Source organism: Dermochelys coriacea, chromosome 1, assembly GCF_009764565.3.
Source record: "Dermochelys coriacea isolate rDerCor1 chromosome 1, rDerCor1.pri.v4, whole genome shotgun sequence".
NCBI lineage: Eukaryota > Metazoa > Chordata > Testudines > Dermochelyidae > Dermochelys > Dermochelys coriacea.
This window is the reverse complement of record NC_050068.2, coordinates 264,447,755-264,468,472: the sequence shown is the minus strand read 5'-3', so window position 1 is coordinate 264,468,472 and position 20,718 is coordinate 264,447,755. Positions and strand designations below refer to the sequence as shown.

Genomic DNA, 20,718 nt, shown 5'->3' with positions numbered 1-20,718 from the left:
TAGATGGCGTTACACACACCCACATCTACATGAGGAGGAATAACATAATGAAATCTTCCACCTGTCTCAGGTCCGGGAAAGTCAGTCATCACCATGGTATCTGAGTGAAGGGAGAGAATAAGTGTACAAGGCCTTCAAGCCAGCTCTGTCTAAATTCTGTAGTGATTGTCAATAGCAGTTGAGTCTCACCCCTCGTGGTTGTAGCTAATGACTGCAGTGCTTGCTGTATGTCTAGGGAAGAAAGCAGTGAGAGAGCTCTGTGGGATGCTGCAGAAGCCTTTCCTAGCCCAAGTGTCACTGGGACAGTGTGCCATTGGGCCCCCTCCTAAAAATATAGTGTTCCTAAGCCCAGAACTCTTTTATATGGAAGTGGGGGGGGGGGGTTGTACGAACGTTCAGCTAAATGTGTGTTTTCCAGGAACTCCAGGGCTTAGCTTCCATAATCATTTAAACTAGCATTCCACAGCTCGGTGGGCAGGCTGCTAGACTGGTCCAGGAGAGGGGAGAGCAGTGTGGAAGGGAGAACTAGCTAAGTCAAAAAAAGCTGCATGATCTTGGATCAAAACTACAGCCGTCACTTGCTGCACCTGTAACAGTTCTTAATGGAGACAGCCCCATGAAAAGCTCGCATGAACAAGCTCAGACAGCAGCCTGCCAAGCCAAGCTTCCCTTTTCTGCTGTTCAGCATGCTTGCAAGAGTAGGCGCAGCCTGGCACTATGAAGCCACCAATGGAGGGCAACACCCAAGAGAATGTAGCTTTCCAGATGGAGGGTGGCAAGGGAGGAAAAGAACAAGAGCAAAAAGAACTTTAAAAATATAAAGCAAAAAATAGACGGAAGACAAGAAAGGGGAAAAAAGAACAGAGAAAGTGAGGGAAAAGAACGAGAAATGTGCCAGGGTGTGGCGTGATGAGTTCTCAGAATGTTTCTTTCTTTTGCCTATCTCCTCCCTCAGCATGAGTCCATAGAGAAGCTGCTTGGGCTCACACGTTATTCTAGACATCCTCCAGGGGCTCCTTTTCATACTGAGAAAGAGCTTCTCTCATTTGGGGACAGCTGCTGTGGAAGAGCTATGCAATCAAAGGGGAGAGTGGCTGAGATAAAGCATTGTGGGAGAGACCTCGTGTGTGAATGGTTCTCTCTGGAGCAGCAGAGTCCCTCCTGGAGAAGAACTGAGCTTTTCGTAGCAGCAAGTCATGGATGATTACTGTAGCTCATGCCAGTCAGTGTAAGATGGGAGTTCTCAGCAAATGGAGGCTTCTTTCAAAGCAGGGATTGTTGTGGAAGATGTAGCCATCCCTTTTCTGCCTTTCTTTCCAATAGGAGCCTGGCCTAAGAAACAAGCGTCCAGGGCTACACCACCTCTACCTCCTGCACCCTACCTTTCCTACCATCCTTTTGGACCTCACCAATGTAACAGACACAGTGACTGCTTCAGCCAGTAAGTATACAAGGGCATGGGGTGCTGCTTAGTCTTGTCTCAAAGGGAAACTGAAGAAAGCCAAATGGATGTTAAAAACCCTTCCCTGTTCTGAAGGAAAAGTTGGCTGTGACATGGTATGAGGTTTTGCTGTGCTTCAGATTAATCAGGACCCTTGGTGTCCACCAAGTATAGGCCAGCCACAGAAAATCTATGAAAACTGCCACCAAGGTTCAACTCCCTCTCCTCCTCTCTTGCCCAACAGCAGGTCTATAGGTTGGCAAGTAGAAAACTCACCAAATCACTCTTAACATATGATAAACACTAAGGCCTGATTCTGGTCTCACATTGGTTTTACTTTGGAATAGATCCATTGATTTCAGTGGAATTATTCATTATTTACTTCAGTTCAAGAGGAATCAGATCCAATCATCTTTCTGCCCCCAGTAGTGTTCCTGAGGCAGTCACCTATTCTGCGCTATGTAGGGTGACCAGATAGCAAGTATGAAAAATTGGGACGGGGGTGGGAGGTAATAGGTGCCTATTCAAGAAAAAGCCCCTAAAATTGGAACTGTCTCTATAAAATCGGGACATCTGGTCACCCTCGCGCTATGTGGTAGAACGTGCTCTGCTTCCTCCTCATTCATTTGAAGAGGTGATTGAAATTAAATACTTTGTTTAAATATTCGTTTTTCCTTTGATGGTTAAACCTGGATTTGCCTCCATTCAAAATTACATAATCAGGGAAGTGGAATGTGGGAGTTTAAACTACCTCCTAAGAGCATCAGCTGGACACCCAAGGGAGCATACCAGACCAGTTACACCAATAATGGCCTGGCTGGTGTGGCGGAGGCAAGATACGGGATTAGATGAACTGGCATTGAATCTAGTGTGCCAGGAGCTGGGTGTCAATGCTAGATATGCCACAAACAAATCTGCTGGGCCATAATGATTCTAATATTCATATCACTGTTGAAATAAATGGCCGCCTTGAAAGTAAGTGTAAATTTGTTGTTAGAGCAGGGAATTGGAGATGGTAGTTCCTGGGTTTTGTTCAGATTATTCTATTCATTATGGGGCTTTGGACAAGTCTGTTACCCTCCCTGCCTTGATGCCCATTTCCCTGCCTGTAAAATGAATAAAATGCCTACTGACCTGAAGAAGAGCTCCGTGTAAGCTTGAGTTTGTCTCTCTCACCAGCAGAAGCTGGTCCAATAAAAGATATTACCTCACCCACCTTGTCTCTCTAAAATGCCTACTTACAGGAGTACAGAGGATTAATGTTTGTAAGGTGCCTTAAGATTTGGGAATGAGAGGCTCTTCAGAATGTATTACTTTATGCAAGTATGTGTAGCTGCCAGCATGAGACTCTCAAATGCCAGTTGAGTTGCAAACTTCCTATTCTGATCTGCATTGCAATTTATTTCCACTGCAGATTTTCACCTTTGAGATTTTTGAACAGAATGATCCAAATTTATATGTGACTAAAGATCCACAATCCTTACGCAGGGTCTGTCTACCCTGCCGTCAGAGGTGTGACTGCAGCACATGTAGACATACCCAAGCTAGCTCTGATCCAGCTAGCTCCAGCACCAGTAGCAAGGAAACTGGCAGCACAAGCTAAACTGCCCGGTTTGGGGCCCTGAGTATGTACTCAAGCGGCTAGCCTGTGCCACCACTGCTGTTTTTAGTGGAGCCAATTAGATCAAAGCTAGCTCAGGTATGTCTACATGTGCTGCAGTCACATCTCTGATTGCAGTGTAGACAGACCCTCTCCCAGACATGACTCACGCTGAAGTCAGTGGGAATCTTCACTGAGTGAAGACTATAAGCTTTTGCCTGAAGGGTGTAATTTCCTCAGTGTTTGCCAGTATTTTCTCTCCCTTTCTTATCAATCAGTTGGAATTAATGATCTCCAAAAAGATGCGTTTTACATCACGATGACAACGAGCCCTACCTCCGAAAACCAGCCGGGCCTGCTGTTGGTCAGCAAGCTGAGCCTGCGGTGGGCCATGCTCACTCAGAGCCGAATGGTGCCACTGATGGAGACCACCCCAAAAATCAGCCGTGGGGAAATGAGGAGATTCCTCTCCAGGCTGAAGTTTATTGATTTTCCTCACAAGGTGAGACAGCTCAGAGGGAATCTTTGCTAAGTCACAGGGGTCAGACTGGGCAGTGCCCTTTCCCTCATGGACAAGGGTCGGGATCTTTCTGCACTAGCATTTGCAGGATGCCGTCCCTTCGAGCGTAAATTGAGTGGATTGTCAGGGCCTGCAGACGCTTTGGAAGTTAGGACGTGACAGTTGGACTGAAGGAGTCTTGGGAGCAGGACAAGGACAGAGGATGGTAGCTGGGGAGGGAACAATGGGCAGTGGGGAACATGGGGAAGGCAGGGGTCCCCTGCCTGGCCTTGGGGCTAGTAGAGTCCTGGCCATGAGCCCGTTTCTCTGCCTAGCTGATGACTTTTCTCTCTTTCTCCAGTTCTAGTGTTGGCCTGTCAGGTTTCAATAGCCAGGTGGACGTGTGGTCTGGGTGGGGCACGGGGAGCTGCTCGGCGATTCCTCAGGACGTCCGCTGTGCCCAGGGAGTGGGGACTGAGCACTCTCTCTGTCCCCACCCCCCACTTGCTGTGGAATGGCAGGGCCGGGTTTGCCATTGCCAGATGCCACCACTGGGAGAACTGTATGTGACCCCTTCCCCCCCACACCCTGCCTGCATGCTTCCTTCCAGGTAACATGGCAATGAGAAGGCAGAGCAGTAGAGCTGTGAATAGATACATGTATATTTTTGTATGTTTAATTTATGAACTGGTTCCAGGAAGCTCCCATTTGTGTCCATCCAGCATTTCCTGCCATTCTGCTCTAATCTCTGTATTTTTGTAGTGGAGCCTCTGCCTGGCTTATATGTGGCAGGGCTGGTCATGGAGGCTCCACCAGCTGTCCTACCTCTTTATTTTACAGTCCCCAGGGCACTCCCCTTTTCCATGTCCAGTTCCCAGTCTCCTGAACCGTCCAGCCCTCTGTGCCCTTGGCAAGTTGGGAATGTGTGCTCCAGAGGAGAAAGGTTCCACGTCCCCACTCCAATTGCCCCTCCCAACCAGGTTGAATTGGTTGGTGGAGAGGCTCCCCATTCCTAGGTCGCCCTTTCCCCTTGCTTTGTTTGCGGGCCCAGAGCTCCATAGAAACATGCCCAATATTCACAACAACATCACACCATTTGGATCCCAAAGCAAATTTGTTAACTGAAGTGGGCCAGATCCTCAGGAACAGGGGAGTGCAACCACTTTTTGCCGTGCCTCTGGCAGACTCTAGCCTGGATATGTGGCCCCAGGAATATCTCAGCAGTGTGAAGTGGTTCCTCAGATGGTGTAAAGGCTTTTCTGAACCCCTTGCTTCTTGCATAGGAGGAGGGGCTGGAGGCAGGGGGTAGAGCCAGGAGACCCTTTTCTGAACTGATCCCCAGCTGCAGTTTTGGTCCTTTATGGCCATCACCAGGTAGCATAAGTTAGAATAGCCAGAAGGCTGCTCTGACTTAACAGTGGGGACCTGTGCTACTCCCAGCTGCCCCAGAATCAGGAGAGGATTAAGATGGGCTTTATATTATCACTCTCCCCCCGCAACCTTCCTCGCAGTGCAAAAGCCAGATCTGTCCCCAGTATATTTTAATTCTATGAAATGTAATCTCTGTGTCTCGGGGGGTGTGATGGCCTGTGCTCCAATTCTGGAGTGTCCATAAAGCCTCCTGTGACATAGGGACAACGCCTCCTTGGTGACGTCTGGCCCCTACTAACTCTCCCCGTTGCAGGGTGCCCTCTTATAGGAACTGGTTTCCCAGCATGGCTCTCTCGGGCTGGCCCTTTACATTTGGCAGAGCCAAGCAACTGTAGCCCTAAAGTGGCCAATTGGCTGCTGCTTGGTACATTTTTCTCTCCTCCAGCTAGCATGTCCCATTTGTTTTCCTCCAGTTCTTCGTTTCTTAGTGCTGAGTAGAGCGCACAGTTTGGCACCTCCTTTTAAAAGAGCACATGAGCTATGGGTGTGGTTGGCTCTGTACCCTGGGCTCTTGGCCCAGCTCCTCACTGCTTGTTTCTCTTGCTCTCTCTCCAGTGAAATGCTTCTGTACAGTCTCTTCAGGGGTAGCTGCAACCCCGAGGCTGGGCTTTGGGCCTCTCCTTATTAATGCCAGAGCCTTTGAACAGTCTGTATATGTTTAATGGTATTTGTGTGTAAATATCTTTGTAAATATTAGCACAACTGTAACAAGGGACTCTGGTCCTGGCACCTGCCCGGCCTCTATTCTCTTCTAGCTGGGTGTGGTGTTCATATGTGTTGGTTGGTTTGTAAATCGGGCTGGCTGGTGGTGGCTGAATGTAAGTACCAGTAGGCAAGTTAGGAACAGGGATGTGCTTCCTCCTTCCCCCCCCCACCCCATCTTGCTGGGAAAGGCTGGTGAGTCACTACCCGAAGGAGTAATTCCCCTGAGGTGCTTCCTTAAACTCCTAGGCATGATAGTCAATGTCCAGTGATGCTAGCTCCCCCATATTGTGAATTTCTCCTGTGCATTCCCACTGTGAAGTAAGACTCTGTCTGTATATTGTTGGGAACTGTGAACTGCAGTGAAACAAATAAATATCATGTACAACATCCCCTTTGTGTGTGACCATTGTTTTCCTTAGCCTGGAAGGGAGACTGCTTTTTGTTAAGGGAGGGGCTCCCTCAAGGGCATTTGGGGAGTGAAGAGCGAGCAGGACCTCACCACTGCACCTCTGAGGGGATTGTGTGGGAACGAAATGAATAGGGGTCTTGAAGAGGGAAAGAATGGAGCAAGGAGGATAGACGGGAGCCCCAAAGAGAAGGGGGTTGGGTGCACAGTGTGTAGAAGGGCGCCTCAGAGGGGACGGGAGCAGACAGGACTTGGCTGGAGGTGATAGATACCACAGGTGAGGATGCTTTAAAAGGGGGATTGATGGGTGGAGGAGGGAAGAGGTGACTGGAAGGCAAGTGTGGAATGAGACCCTCTTTCTATCCCTGTTCTAGTGGGACACTCCTAGTTTGAAGCGATTTCTCTGGCTGTTCTGGGGGAGGGTCTGGAGCCAGTTTAACTCAAAAGGAGTTTCACTGTAAAATCCAAAAGGGCCAGACGTGACATTCTCCAGCCTACTGGGTGTTTTGAAAAATGGGACCCATTTTAAGTTGTGTGGCAAATAGAGCTGGGCATACATAGCCCAAAGCCTCAGGGGTTTATTAACATGGAGGTCAAAATGCTGTGATCAAAAGGAAAGTTCCAGACTCTCACCCTTATAATTGCTGACAGCTGGTACTGTCCCCTTGGCTGTACCCTTTCGATTTTTGTGGTACTGTTGGCATTGGAATGGCTCCCATAGCACCCCTATGGCAGCGTGGGTGGCATAACAGTTTCCAGTGGAAATGGCCTGTGCATTTACCATTCCCGACTGACATGGTACCATTGCCCTCAACAGAGCAGACCAGCTCTAGTAGCACAAGCCACAATGTCACTGTGAGTGTCCTTGCAGTGCTCCCCAGAGACATCAATAGCGGTGACCACATGCCTTCCCCTCCTCCCAGCCCCCCAGAAGTGTTAAAGAAAGGAACCAGAACCCTAGGGAACTTGTTAATGATACTAGTATTTGGTTCAGACCTCAATCTCTCTACCGCTTCCCAAACAGCCTGCTCCCCCCTCCCTAACAGTGATCTTCCCCGATGGACTGTCCCAAGACCTCGTCTAGTTCAGGTTCCTGCTGAAGCACCTTCTGCTGCAGCTCGGAATAAAAGTCGACCCCCTCTGAGATGGAGTGGAGGGGCTTGTCTCGCGGCTGGTAGTAGCTGCTCATCTGCTCCCTGTGGTGCTGCTGCTGCATGAAGCACTGGTGGTGCTGTGACCGGTCCTTGAAGCTCCCATCGTAGCCTTTGATGTGGTTACGCTTGAACTCCAGCACAGTCTTGGTGTAAGTGTTGAGAGTGGTAACAGCAGAGGCCATGCAGCAGGTGAAGGAGGCCCAGGCCATGCTATGAGAGGGGAAGGAGAACAGCATATGCAATGAGGGCCTTAATAAAGTCTTCCATTGTCAGAAAAGTATGATGGGGTCAAAAAATGAACCAGATGCATTGCAAGGAGCTAATGGCCTTCTTCTGGAACACCAGGCAGAGGCCACTAACTGGAGATGGACATCAACTAAATAGACCAGAGCTGTAGCCCAGACCCAAACCATTCTAGCCCTTGATCTTTATCCTGCCTCCATTACCCTTCCCTTCCCCTAAACAATGGAGTAAAATGTTGCTACATCCATAACATACAGTAGAGAAAGAGGTGGGGGAAAATGCCATAAGGAAAAAAGTGGATGCAGCGAGAGAAATGACAGGAGGATGCTGGAAAATCTGCACCTGGAAAGCGTGATCCCGAGGCAGACCCCTTAGAGCAACAGGCCAGCCAGGGAGATCCTGAGTATCTTTTTCATTTTGCGGTCCTCAGTTACATTAATCACGCTCGATGGCACCTGTTGGATACTTTTGTTTTGTCTTGTTTTCAAATAGCTTTTGATAACTGTCTTTTCATAGGATCATTACAGAAAGAAAATAACCCTTCACATTCAAGTAAGCCAATATTACGTACATGGAAAACAAACCCTAAAAATAATAAACTTTTTATATGTATCTAGGTTTGAAACTGCAGGATTTTCCAAGGAATAAATACTCAGGACTCATCATAGATCACTGAGGATACTGCCCAGCATACAACTGCAGTTAAAATGAAAAATGGCATTTTGGAAAACGTCATAATGGACAGAACAATGTTAATCATTTGTGTCCAGTTTTGATCACATTATTTTAAGACAGAGCTGAGATTAAGAAGCTCCACATCAGGGCAGCCAGGCTTGCAAAGATGAAATATGTAAATAAGATTATTTAGAGTGACAGAAGTGAGGGACTTCTCAGAGAACAGATTGAGAAGGGCACAGTGAAAACTGATCAGGCCATCTTTTTTATACTGTCCCATACTTTGACCTGGAATTGATTTGAAGTCCCTTGAAGTTAACGGCAAGTAAACTTAAAACCAATGCAAAAATACTTCACACAATAACCAGATAGTCAGTGGAAAACAATGCAGCCAGAGGTTCCAAAGCCAAACATTGCAACTAGATTTAATAAGGTCTGGATCATTTTATGGCCAATAATGTAATTCTGATAATCTAATCCCATGCTTCAAGCTATTAGCTGATCACTGTCTGGGTCAGGAAAGAACCTTCCTGCTTCTCTCCTAGCCCTGCAAGATAGCACTATTGGCCAGATGCTTTTATTGGAGTTCTGTGTTCCTCCAAAGCACTAGGTATTAGCCACTGCTAGAAGAAGGATCCCAAATGGTCTGATCAAGTCTGAAAGGTTTTGTATTTCGGTTGTGTCCCTCAATCCCAGAGTTTCCCAACACCTCTTTGAGCCATACCCACGGACCCACAAAACACCATTATCGGGACTACATGGTCTCTAGCACTATGCCTATTTCCCACTTAAATAGGTGGCTCCTGTTATCCTGTGGAAGAGACAATGTTCCTGTGACTTATGACTGTATAGGGACAATAGTGAGCAATAGACACTGTGCTCAGTATCTTGGATACACCAGTGCCAGCTTCCTTAATGCATGTTCGCTACATTTATAAGTTTCAGAGTAGCAGCCGTGTTAGTCTGTATTCGCAAAAAGAAAAGGAGTACTTGTGGCACCTTAGAGACTAACATTTGAGCATAAGCTTTCATGAGCTACAGCTCGCTTCATCGGATGCACCAAATTTTTCCACCAAATGCATCCGCTGAAGTGAGCTGTAGCTCACGAAAGCTTATGCTCAAATAAATGTGTTAGTCTCTAAGGTGCCACAAGTACTCCTTTTCTTTTTACATTTATAAGGATCTTCTTGCACTGTGCATAAGTGGTGATGGAACTTTGTAGAGCCATTATGATGCTGTATACAGAGAAGTATGTCGGATTTAGCATTAAGGTGGCTAGGGTCAGGACTGCAGACTCATAATTGAAGAAAAAGTGTTATACTGACTGACGTGAGCAACAGGAAACCCACGTAGAAGGTAGCAATGGAGACATATTGTGAAACCACAGAAGAGGAGGGATTCTGGTGAATCATTTCAACAGAGCACCAGGCACTCTAGTTTCTAGGCATGAGTTTATAGACAAGATGCAAAACAACACCTAAACCCTCCACATTGGTGGGTTCAGATGGCCATGTGGGATGTGATGGGAGGCCAAGCCCTAAGCTTGCCCCTGTTTATATTCAAAGGTGGGAGTGTGTCAGTTTTATGAGCAAACTATGATGAAATGGAGAGGATGGATGAATCCAGTTCTAGAGAAATGGCTGGTAGTGAAGCTCAGGGCATTTACGCTAGCCCACAGCTCCAGGTGGTCATCAGATTGCACAAGCTCAGCAGGATTGGGCCCGGTTGGCATTTACATGGACTTTGCAGGGAACATTGGGAACTTAATTTGGTGATGCTTGCCCCTCTGACTCAGTACTAAGCCAGTGCCCTAGTATGCTGTCAGGGAGCACTGTGCTGCTGGAGACATTGGCGTTTAGGCTACGTGTGCACTCTGAGCGAGGAGTGGGATTTTCTCTGCTTGTGTGCACATACTCACACTAACTCTCACACTAACTCTCATTGAGCTAGCATGAGTATAAATAGTTGTGTAGCCCCAGCAACACTGTCAGCAGCAGCAGAGGCATGACTGAGCTTCTGAAATAGGGAGGTCTATTAAACTGTAGGATAGTTTCTCAAGGTAAGGGATGGAAGCTCCATATCCTGGTTCATTTAAAATTGGACTGGACAAAAAACTCTGGGGAATGTATGTTTCAGGGAGCAATCCTGCATTGAGTCAGGGGAGTGGACAGGATGTGACCTAGCTGGTCCTCCTCCATCCCAGATCTATTACATTAACCGTGTGAGACAAGGGTTGAGGCAAACACCTAAGAAAGACAGAGAAGCAGCACTGGGGAAGCCATACTGGAGCTGTCTTCAGGGGCAAGGGGGCTAAGTAGAGGGGTTCTGGAGAGGTGGAGTGTGACTGAATCCTACAGCCATAAGGATGTGGAGAGCCTCACAGTTCACGTACTAGAAAGCCCAGCCATAGTCCCATGAGTGCGGTCTCCAGTCCTCTGGCCCCAGATTGACAGTTGCTTGGAAGACTTGTGAGTACATCATGTGAGCCACCATCCCCAGCAGGCCTAAAGCAAGATGACAGGAAGGCAAAATTGTCACAGTGGAGGCCAGGGCCAGCTGATTTGTTCTTCTGTCTAGGACTAAGGCTTAGAACCAAATCCATCCTTCCGCTCAGCAGGTTCAGCAGCTAAGTAATCTCCACCCTTGGGCCCTGTTCGCCCACCCTGTGTCATTGTCTCTCCTCTAATTCCTCATTCTCCTCAACTCTGCCCATTTTCTTCTCTCTCTCACTACCACATTCTCTCCATGGCCCCTTTCCCCTTCTGCCCCCCATTGTCACTCTGAAGCTAATGAATGTGTGAGGTCTTGGCTGCACTTTCTTCCCTGAAGGACTTCTTGAATCCTTTCCTTGATGAGTTTCACTCCCTGCCCTGAGCCACTTGTGCTGCCACCCCAGAATGCCTTCATGACCCCATGTCTGCAGTGGAGCACCAACCAGACAGCACAGAGGAGACCGCAGCAAAGGCATTGAGCTTCAGCCCGCAGACTGGATTCCCAGTGTACAGCATTTCTATCAGCAGCAGGATGAAACTAATGAGCAGTAAGCTGATGTAGACCATCTCTGAACCCAATGACAGCCACAGGATTCCTGCCACAAACCAGAGGAAAGAAGAGACCTCTCAGAGTCAGCACAAAATGGGGTCATGACTTGCCCCAGCCTTCCTGACCCTAACCCGCCCCAAAGGATCCCCATCATAAACTGGGGAGAGAGAGGACTCCAGACATTTCCCCACATCCTGCTGAGCAATGCAGAGTGAATACAAACATTGGCTAAAAAGAATGTGGCTATTCTGCAGAGATAACATTCACCCCTGTGCAGGTGGCCTGAAGAGGATGTATATACCACTTAAGACTTCAAATTAGGGTTTAAATTATTTGCATAGCTTTCGTGTGGGTCCTCTACACAGGTAGATCTAGGGCACTTGATTAGAGCTCAGAAAAGTCAGGAGATGATCTTATACACAAGGGTCCTGTAACATCTCTGTTCTGGATCGACCGTCTCCCAGTCCCCTGCTCTAATCACCATTACTACTAATAGACACCCTAGCCCTGAAATTGAGCTGTACCTTTCACTGCAAGGGAGGGGAAAGGTGGCTTTAGGACTGACCAATAGCTCAAATTAGCCAGAGGTCGGTGAATTTCACTTACACTCCCTCCTTCTCCCAACATGCCCACCTCTGGCATGACCCTGTGCCAGGAACTATAGGGGGAGAACGCAACATAGAGCCCTTATGCCAGCCCTATGCCACCCAAGGAGTCCCCGCCCCCCTTCACCCATTTTCAGATGGGGAGGACCAGTTGTTTTCCTGAAGTGAAAAGGGGATGGAATGCAGCCAAGATTTGGCACCCCATCTCTAATTTTATATTGTACTATATAACAACAGATGTGGATATTGTATTAAATGTAGCGTAGAGTGTCTCAACTTCTCTAGACATTATTCTGCTCTCCTACAGGATGTTCTAAGCTACTCCAATTATATAAAATATTATGGATACTAATTAGGATCTGTACAAGACCAATTGAAAATCAAACATTTGGGAGCCCTGTTTCATCCCCTGTGCAATTAGCAAAAGTCTTAATTTGGACTGTGATGGAGTTTTAGATCTTAGATGACAGGTGACATCACAGTGTCACCTGAGAGACCAGGAATGCCAGTTCCAGAAGCTTCTTTTCAGCCTTGGCTAAATAACAAGGCTCGAACAGGATTGCCTTTGAGCATAGAAGCTGAGCTTTTATGCATCAGGAGTCTGGCTTTGAGCCAAGAACGTGAGAGCCAACTCCCTGGAGCTGGTGGAAAGTTATTGTATGGGGAAAGCCTGAGCTGCCTTGTAAGCCTCGAGCTAAGGAGGGCTCAAGACTCCAGTTGCCCAGCTCCTCCTTGCTGCTACTCCAGTGAAGGAAAAGTGCTCTCTGGGTTGTCTCCAAATAAGCCATATAGACCCAATGCAGGAGAAGTTCAAGGTAAACTGGGAGACTCTTCTCCCTATTCTGCAGTTCAGGTTTTGATAAGGAGCAGGAAGCATCTAGTTATACTAAGTTCTTGCATAATTGTTTCTGGATATCATTTTCCATTCTGTAAGTTCACAAGTAATTCCCACTCCTGGTTTTGGTCCATCTGTTGTAGAGTTGACTTAGCCTGTAGTTCTACCTGTTAGAATAATTAATAACTGTAATTTAAATACAAGCTTTCTGCCTGTTCCTTTATAGTGGTAGGGAATCCTATTGTGAGGAAGGATTGAGCCTAGTAGTGGATCATGGATAACACACACTATTCTGGTAAAACTAATTAATACTGAAAGACTAAGAAGATGACCTTGTGCTTGAATAATGTATCCATGCAAAGTTGGTTGGGGATAGGCAAAGCACAAACATTTAAATTAGCCTGTAGAAATAGCTCCCATTGTGACTACAGTTCAGTTTTTAACTAACAAGTGCCATCAGTAAAAATACAGATTTGTTATTCCCAAGAAGACCAGGGCAGATTATATATTTATATTAATATAACAGGATAAAACAAAACAGCAACTTATTGTTTCCCTGACCACCGCCAGAACTCAATCCCTCTACAACAAAACACAAAACTCCCCTCCCTTACACAGATCCTAACCCACAGCAAACTCAGCCCTGCAGAGCAGCCCATGGAAATCTGGCCACAGGCCCTGTCTATGTGTTTTAGATTTTGACACCTACAGTAGAGATTTCTGACTCAAACTAAGAATGAAAGCAAGTCTCTTGCATGCATCTGGGAAAGTAGCTTGTTAATACTAAGAATTCTTTGCTCACATGTTCCGTTTCTCTTCTGTAGATTTCAAGGTGCATTACAAAGGTGGGATATGCATTATTAGCACAATTTTAAAGAGAAAGTAGGACCAACATTTTCAAAAGTGAGTACCCCAAAATAGTGGCCTTGAAGTCAATGGAAGTTTTGCCATTGGCTTCAGTGTGGGTAGGATTTCACCCTTAGGATCTAATTTACAGATGTTCTGATCACCCACTGCTCCTATTCAGCTGGAGTAGTGGATGCTCAGAATGACTGAAATTCAGAACTCTAGTGTCTCAGGTTGGGACCCAAAAATTAAAGCACCCAAAATTGTGGCCATGTTTCAAATTTTTGACAGAAGTGACTTGCCCAAGATCATATGTCAAGTCGATAGTACAGCTGTGTTACTATTTATCATGTACACTGATTGCCTGTGTGCATTCTAGCTTATGACCAGGATTAGACATGCTGAAACACAGCAAAAAAGAGGCTGTCTTTGCCACATTTCCAGTTGGGCTGACAGCAGGAAGTACCAGAAATTACATAAGGAAGGTTTAGATTTCTAGCTTTTTGGGTAGACATTTGGGGTGAAATCTTCAATACTTTGACTTCAATAGGCCAGGATTTTACCCAACCCTTTAGGTGCCTACAGCACCCTCTCAACCTGCAGAAGTTCCCCAATCTCTAGACGGTGCATTGGGCAACTCTAGTGAGAAAAAGAAAAGACTCATCTTACCTCTCTCTGCGGGGGGTGAAAGCTCAATGAAGCTACGACATTTCTCATCTGAAATGCAAACACAATCAAGCTCAGATTATACGGATTCTCAAAAGATGGTAGGGGAGGATGGAGGGGAAAAAATTCCACCTTAGTTTCCTCTTTGATTTCTCAAGCTTGTAGGCTCTACCTATCTTAAGGTCTCCTAGAGTCTGCTGTCTTTCTGACCAAAGAGATGGTTGCTTTGATCTGTTTTAGGAGTCCAGTGCAGAAAGGTGGGGAAGGAAGGACAATGATCTGTCTAGTGCAGAGTGGGCTCTTATGAGAAAGCTGGTGTACATTCAAAAAAAATTAAGTACAGTTGAATATAAGTAAATAGCTATAAATTCAAAACACTAAAAGAAAGCTGTGATGAGAGAAAATGCTCCTTTGCTGTCATAGAAGTTCCACAAGCTGCTTTAACTCTATAACTTCACCCCTCCCAGCTTCAGCTCGGAGATCATAAACTTTCTTCCATCCCACTCTTCTATTTCATGATTTTCCAGTATCGGCTACAAACCCTCAAACTCATCACATGGCCCATGCTCCATTTGCCTGCCTGATATTTGCCAAACACACCAACTCTTTTCCTCTTACTCTCCATGAACAAACCAGAGAGGTGCTTCTTGTCCCACTCCAACTTCCAGCTATGCTAAGAAAACCACAAAATATATCCTAATCTCCATAGACAAGCCATCTACCTTTTTTCCCCCCCACTATGAGACATGGAACTCTAATCTACCCCATCCACTTTCCATATATAGACTAGAAATACCATTATAATTTTAATATACAATTTTCTGATGCGAGTCAGAGACATTGCTCCAGGCTAGTTATCAACTACCATCCAATCCACTCAACACACACAGGCCAGAATATCCTAGGCACTAAACTAAGCTCAGCCATTGCTTCTTGACAATGGCAGAAAGATGAACATTGACTTGTCTGTAGAATGTATTATGTTCTCATTAATTGGCCAAGATTTTAAAAATATCCAGAATTGTATCTAGTCTCTGCTGCACCTATGAAGGAGGCTAAACTCCACCAGGGCCCTCATGCCAGTTATACTCTTAGCTGCATTCAGCAGGTTGATTCCAGCCTCTGCTAAGGAGATCATACAACAGGCACTAAAAGAGCCAGCTCCCACTTAGGGCATGGAATTTTCACTTGCCACTCATCCCACAGAAAGTAGCTCACAGCTCCTTCCCAATGAAGGATGTACTTTTTCTTAAGAACAGGACACCACTTCTCCAAAGGAAGTTCTGACACTCCCCTCAATACAGAATCACTATCACTTCCCCACCCTTAGGCATATACAATCCAAAATTGCTTTGGCTGCCATATCCCAGTGCAAAGTTTTGTCTAGTCCGCACATCCATTATAACCCCTAAAAGTCTCTTAGCATAACTGCTTGCCAAAGTTCTCTTTCCCACTGAATCTCTCCTAGGCAGATAATTTTCCCCATATATATTAGCTTGCCTTTTTTCTCCAGCTGAATCTCATCTTGTTATTTTCTGCCCACAATTCTAATTTCTGTAAGCCCTTTATATTATATCTTTCCTCTCAGTGGTGTTCAGGATTCCTTCCAGCTCAGTACCATCTGCAGATTTCATTAACTCACTGTTCAGTACCTCATCTAGACTTTAATGAAGTTATTAACAACACTGGCCTTAATGCTAAGCTGTGCCGTGGCCTCATGAGACACCTTCCCCCAACTCAATACTTTGCAGCTGATCATAATCCTTTGTTTCTGGTCCTTCAATCTGCTGTCAAGACTCATAACAGGGGCTATATTCAAGACAGTCTGAATTAATTCTGAGAGTCTGATTTCATGAAAAAGTGTACTAAATGCATTACTAAAATCCAAATCTATCAGATCTCCTTCCCTTCATGCCTCACTGTTATTCCAGTACTGCCAAGAGGTCCATTAAGGCTCTGAAAACACCTTGAACTCAGTTGAATGATGGAGTCTCATTCCCAACTCATCCCTGCTATTGCCATGGAAATTAATCACAGCTTTAAGCATTCCCACCTAAGTGCACCCTGTTCTGAACCATTCCTGACAATGCCCAGAACAAACCGGTCCTCTCAGCAAGACCTGAGAGTGACTGAAGCTTTTTTAAAATTGTTGTTCTGCTTTTAATTTGTGACCTCTCTGTTTTCAAGCACTGATGCCAGCAGATCACAGAAGGAGAAATAGTGCACAGAATTCCTTCTTTAACTGACAAGTTCCATTGTGAGTGCCTTTGAGGAAGGGGGAATGCTGGCTGGCACAGAGGAAAGGGGGTGGGCTAAAACACCTTTCATTTCTGTGTTATTAATTTCAACCTAACTGTTTGCTACCTTTGGGGCTAGCTCTGACCCTGATATGCCAGGCCATAAAGATTGGCTTGGAGAGAATTCCCCCAGAGCAGGTGTGACTTGGGGCTGACAAAAGCTACAGCACAGGAGTTGAGGCAGGGGTGGGGACGAGCACGTCGGGGTGATGGGAGGCATGTTTAAAGGGCTCTGGGCTGCGGAGCAGTCCATAGGCAGCCTGGTAAGGTTGCCATAAATTAGACCAGCACCACCAGTCTAAATTTCACTGGGGGCCACATCAGCCCCCCAGCACAGGCAGAATCTGGTTGGCACAAAGATGCCATGAAGCAATGCAGTGCCAAGCATTCAAAAAGCATGAATGTGTCCCCCACACCTCCCCCCAAACCATGAGCTTCTAAAGATAAGCCTTTTGTTCATACTCCTTCTGTCATTTGCACCTTTGGGGTTCAGGTTTGCAAGCTTTTCTCCACAACTCTGAGGGAGAGAAACTTTGGTGTGTGGGGGGATGTTTTTAAAATTACAGTTGAAATTCTCTCTTATTCACAGGACTCCAGGGCCTGGGGCTTTAAGAAAAACACCTCCTGTCATGGTACTTGCAATGAAAACAACAACAGTGGTCAGCACTGCAAAAAGCCATCATCTTGTCTCTCACCACATAGACTCCGTCCCCTACTGAACATGATATGAACTGGGGGTGGGAGGCTACTCCAGTTCATGCTGGGACAGATGTGGACATTACTGTGGACATTACAAAACCACTGCCTACCACAAATAGTGCCAAGATGCCTTTTTGTTAACAGTCTCATCTTGTCTCCAAGGCCCATTCAACTCCCCCCGCATCATTCCCCTCACCGAGGGATGAAGTATGGTGGTGTGGTGTGCGGGTATGGGTGGAAGGCAGGCACTGCCACTGCCCCATCTATACCCATGCTGCAAATATGGAGAAGGTACCTTTCCCTAGTGTTGTCAGCCTGGCACCTATCATTGATACTAACGGCATTTTGCTGTAATAAGAATGAGGCTACCTGGCCCTTCCATGTTCTCCTCACAGGAAAGCCACATGCCAGTGTGGAAGTATCGGAAGGCAAAGCGGTCGTCCCCGGTCTCCCAGCTGTAGTGCACTACATCCTGGGATGAAGAATTGCTAGCACCTCCGTCACCGGACATGTGGACACCGATGCATTCGGTGGCTTTGCCCTTGCCACACAAAGGCTTGGGCACCTTCTGAGTCCCAACACACCAGTAGCTGCCAAGCAAGGCTGTGGTAGAAAGGCTGAGAGCCAGCAGATTCAGGACAACTGCCAAGACAGCACGATGCCAGGGCAGGATTTTCAGCAGTTCCATCTGCAACAAACAAACATGAAGGACTCACATACCAGCCATGCATCTCCCTTCACGCACACAATGGCCCAGACCCTCACTGGTATGTAGGCTCCTCACTTCCACTGATTTCACTGGCAGTCAGAACCTAAACACCTTTGAGGAGCTGGGCCTATGTCGTATCTCACCAAAATGTGTAAGTGTGTGTGTGTCAGGGCAGGGAGGAGAAACAGGACATTCTGCCATCCTCAGGGCATCTTATTCCCTCACTCAGGAATGATAAACCATTTCCTGACAGCATGACCCTTTCGACTGTGGAATAGTCACTCGAGGGAAGTGGTTGCTTCAGCCATTTAAAATTGGACTGGACAAAGGGACTGGAGCATAGACTCCAGGGAATACTCCTTCAGTGACAGAGTGAGTAGAGTTTCTCTCTTCAGCGAAAGCTGTGTGCACAAAACTGATGAAACGATCAGGGTCATGATATGCAAGCACCTGTGAGGTAGGTGGCATCCCTCAGCAGTTAAACAGCTCCCAGGAACACCATGCATCAGCTTTGGGCAGGAAGTGAGGAAGACGATTGTACCCCAGGACAATGCACATTTGCAATGCCCAGATACATTTCATTGGAGGGCTGCAAAGCATTTTTTTTCAGATAATGGTTAATTAATTTAGCCCAACATTGTGAGAGGTAAACATGCATGTAGTCATTTTGCAGATAGGAAAACTGAGGCAGAGAAAGGTTGCATGAATTAACCAAGGTCACACACCAGATCAGAGACTCAGGAAGAGAACCTAGGAATCCTGACTCCCCAACCTAACTCCCTACTAGGCAGCACTTCCCACAATGAAAGCTACCAGCCTTTAAATCAGAATTTGAGTGGGGCACTGGGATGGTAATACCCCTGCTCTTGCAAAAAGTGTAATGAAGATCTTAAATTACAATAAAAACCTCTATGTTACAGATCATTTGAAAGCCAGCAACTCCAACAGCACCTTAGTATGTCAGGGCACTGGGTCACTTCTCACTCTGAGGGAAGAGCACCCCCGCTGAATAACCCACACCACTTCCCCCCAGAACGCTGGGGTTTTCTCTTGAGGTCTCCCAGCAAAACACTCCATAGAGTATTTCAATGTTATCTGTCCAGCTGCCAGTTTCTCATGTACCTTCTTCCATGGGGCACCCCCGACGCATGGTACAACCTCGCTGAGTTCATTGGCATGGCTCCTACCTTTCCATATTTAAGATTCTCCTAAAGACCTATTTCAGCTGTGCTGCTCACCGTGGGTAGAGGTGATGGTATATGAATTGCCTCCTGCTGTTTCCTTTCCCCTAACCTCTGTCTGTTTGTCTGTCTGCCTTTACATTACGAGCTCCCCAAAGCAGGGACCACCCCCTTTTCAATGTTTGGGAAACACCAAAAATAACTAATACTGAGAGACGGAATGCTGCTTCACTCGTGATAACTTACAAAGACACGGCCCAAGGAGGCCACAACCCCTGCGCTGTTAACCAGAAGGCTCATTAAGTCTGATCAGTAAAGGACAGTGCCTGAGATGGAGCAACTTTCCCTCTTGGGTGGGAGTAGGATTGACTAGCCTTGCATCACACAGAAGGCCTACACTGATGGCAGCATGTAGGGCATGTATAACTGCAGGCTGCAGTGAAAATCAGGCTGCATCCACACTGCAGTATGTAGCTACACAAGGCAGTGAAAGACCCTGGAGGGATTGGGGCAGTGGGGAAAGGCTTCAGCAGCAAGGAGCCTCCCACCTGCCAGAGCCTTTCCCCAGAGCAAGAGTTTTTCCCTGTGGTGGGGAAGGGCTGCATTGAGGCAGCAGGACACTACAGTGTAGACTTGGGAGGCACTGCCTGGGCATAGAGAGACTGTGTGGAGTACATACCCTAAGGTTCTGGCATGTCTTTACTCACCTAAGCAGTGCGTCACCATCTACACTGCTGTGGAGGTGTGCAAAGTCCGTACTCTGTATGCCGCTGTAAGTGTAGACATAGCCTCAAAACACTGCCAGAGGCACAAATGTGCCCAAGCAGAATGAATTGAGCAAAGGTAAGAAACTACCCAACTACTGAGAATGCTCTTCACTCTCCCTTCAAAGTCTATTGCTCAGGATTCTGTTTCCTCCTCGTGAGCCACTCCATTGACAATTACTCGGCAACCTCCCTGTTTAATGACACTGGAAAAGGTGTTACCCCCACTACAGAGTTACTCATTCAATCTCTAATCTGAAGGCCAGTTTGACTTTACCAGTGTCCAGGATTGCCACCTGCACAGTATTAGTTAAGGGTTTGTGGCCAGGGCTGAGGGGAAAAATGTCCAATAACACTTTTTTCTGATGAAGATAAGATTGTCAAGAAAACAGATTTTTTTTGTTGAAAGTGTTTGCTTTCCTCAAAAATATCCAGCTTTTCATCTGAAGCAGAAAACCTGAAAACTGAAAATTTTCCACTGAAAACCAAGTTTTCCATTTTTCAGCCTTTTTTTGGGTCAAAATTATTCTGTTTGCACTTGCTAAAAAGGGATTTAGAATCAATCATTACTATTAAAATTTTGTCAGAAACAATTTTTTTTATTTTCATCTAAATTTTCCGTGAGAAAAAAATTCTGTCCAGCCGTATTTTTGTCAGCATCTTAGAATCTGCATAATTTTCTAAATACCTTAGGACTGGGGCAAAGGGAAGAAGAAAGGGCAGAAAATGGTAGTGCCAGGAGGATGTAGAAGAGCTGAGAGCAAGGAGGACATTGGTTAGGAAAGTAAGAAGGCAACCTGAATAACTTCCTTAGACAAACACACCTGGAAAAGTTTCCTTCTATGAAAGCCAAGCACTTACTGCCAATAACTGGTCAGACAGCTTCTGGCATCTGGAAAGCCTCTGCTGCTAACCTTCTG

General features: G+C 46.4%; 2 protein-coding genes across 7 annotated transcripts in view; one reads left to right on the top strand and one right to left on the bottom strand.

Annotated features, from left to right (window-relative positions):
* Positions 1 to 6,063, top strand: part of FAM234B (family with sequence similarity 234 member B) — a 34,662-nt gene extending 28,599 nt beyond the window's left edge. For all 4 annotated transcript variants that reach the window (XM_038412785.2, XM_043502677.1, XM_043502680.1 and 1 more), the window contains exons 11-13: positions 1,324 to 1,441; positions 3,320 to 3,543; positions 3,902 to 6,063. In XM_038412785.2, the coding sequence (XP_038268713.1) occupies positions 1,324 to 1,441; positions 3,320 to 3,543; positions 3,902 to 3,907 (348 nt within the window). In that variant the 3' untranslated portion in view covers positions 3,908 to 6,063. The remainder of the gene's footprint in view (positions 1 to 1,323; positions 1,442 to 3,319; positions 3,544 to 3,901) is intronic.
* On the bottom strand, positions 6,059 to 17,832 carry GSG1 (germ cell associated 1). Of its 3 annotated transcripts, XM_038412798.2 has the most exons (5): positions 17,514 to 17,832; positions 14,152 to 14,199; positions 11,090 to 11,242; positions 10,547 to 10,658; positions 6,059 to 7,446 (listed from the first exon to the last, which is right to left on the bottom strand). In XM_038412798.2, exons 1-5 carry the CDS (start codon positions 17,830 to 17,832, stop codon positions 7,122 to 7,124), a joined length of 957 nt encoding a protein of 318 aa, XP_038268726.1. In that variant the 3' UTR covers positions 6,059 to 7,121. The 3 variants fall into 3 exon arrangements, 1 of the variants encoding a protein (XP_038268726.1); XR_006277023.1 differs by lacking the exons at positions 10,547 to 10,658; positions 11,090 to 11,242; positions 17,514 to 17,832 and adding an exon at positions 14,281 to 15,596 and having other exon boundaries at positions 7,313 to 7,446; XR_006277024.1 differs by lacking the exons at positions 6,059 to 7,446; positions 10,547 to 10,658; positions 11,090 to 11,242; positions 17,514 to 17,832 and adding exons at positions 12,217 to 12,803; positions 14,281 to 15,596.
* Positions 17,833 to 20,718: the final 2,886 nt, after the last annotated feature.

Bases quoted from the DNA above. Each gene is read 5' to 3' on its own strand.
- GSG1 (XM_038412798.2), bottom strand. From the start codon at position 17,832: ATGGAACTGCTGAAAATCCTGCCCTGGCATCGTGCTGTCTTGGCAGTT. The intron at 11,243-14,151 runs GTAAGATGAGTC...GGTTTGTGGCAG, and splicing joins TTCACCCCCCGCAGAGAGAG to GAATCCTGTGGCTGTCATTG. The intron at 7,447-10,546 runs GTACGTGAACTG...CCCCTCTCATAG, and splicing joins GACTATGGCTGGGCTTTCTA to CATGGCCTGGGCCTCCTTCA.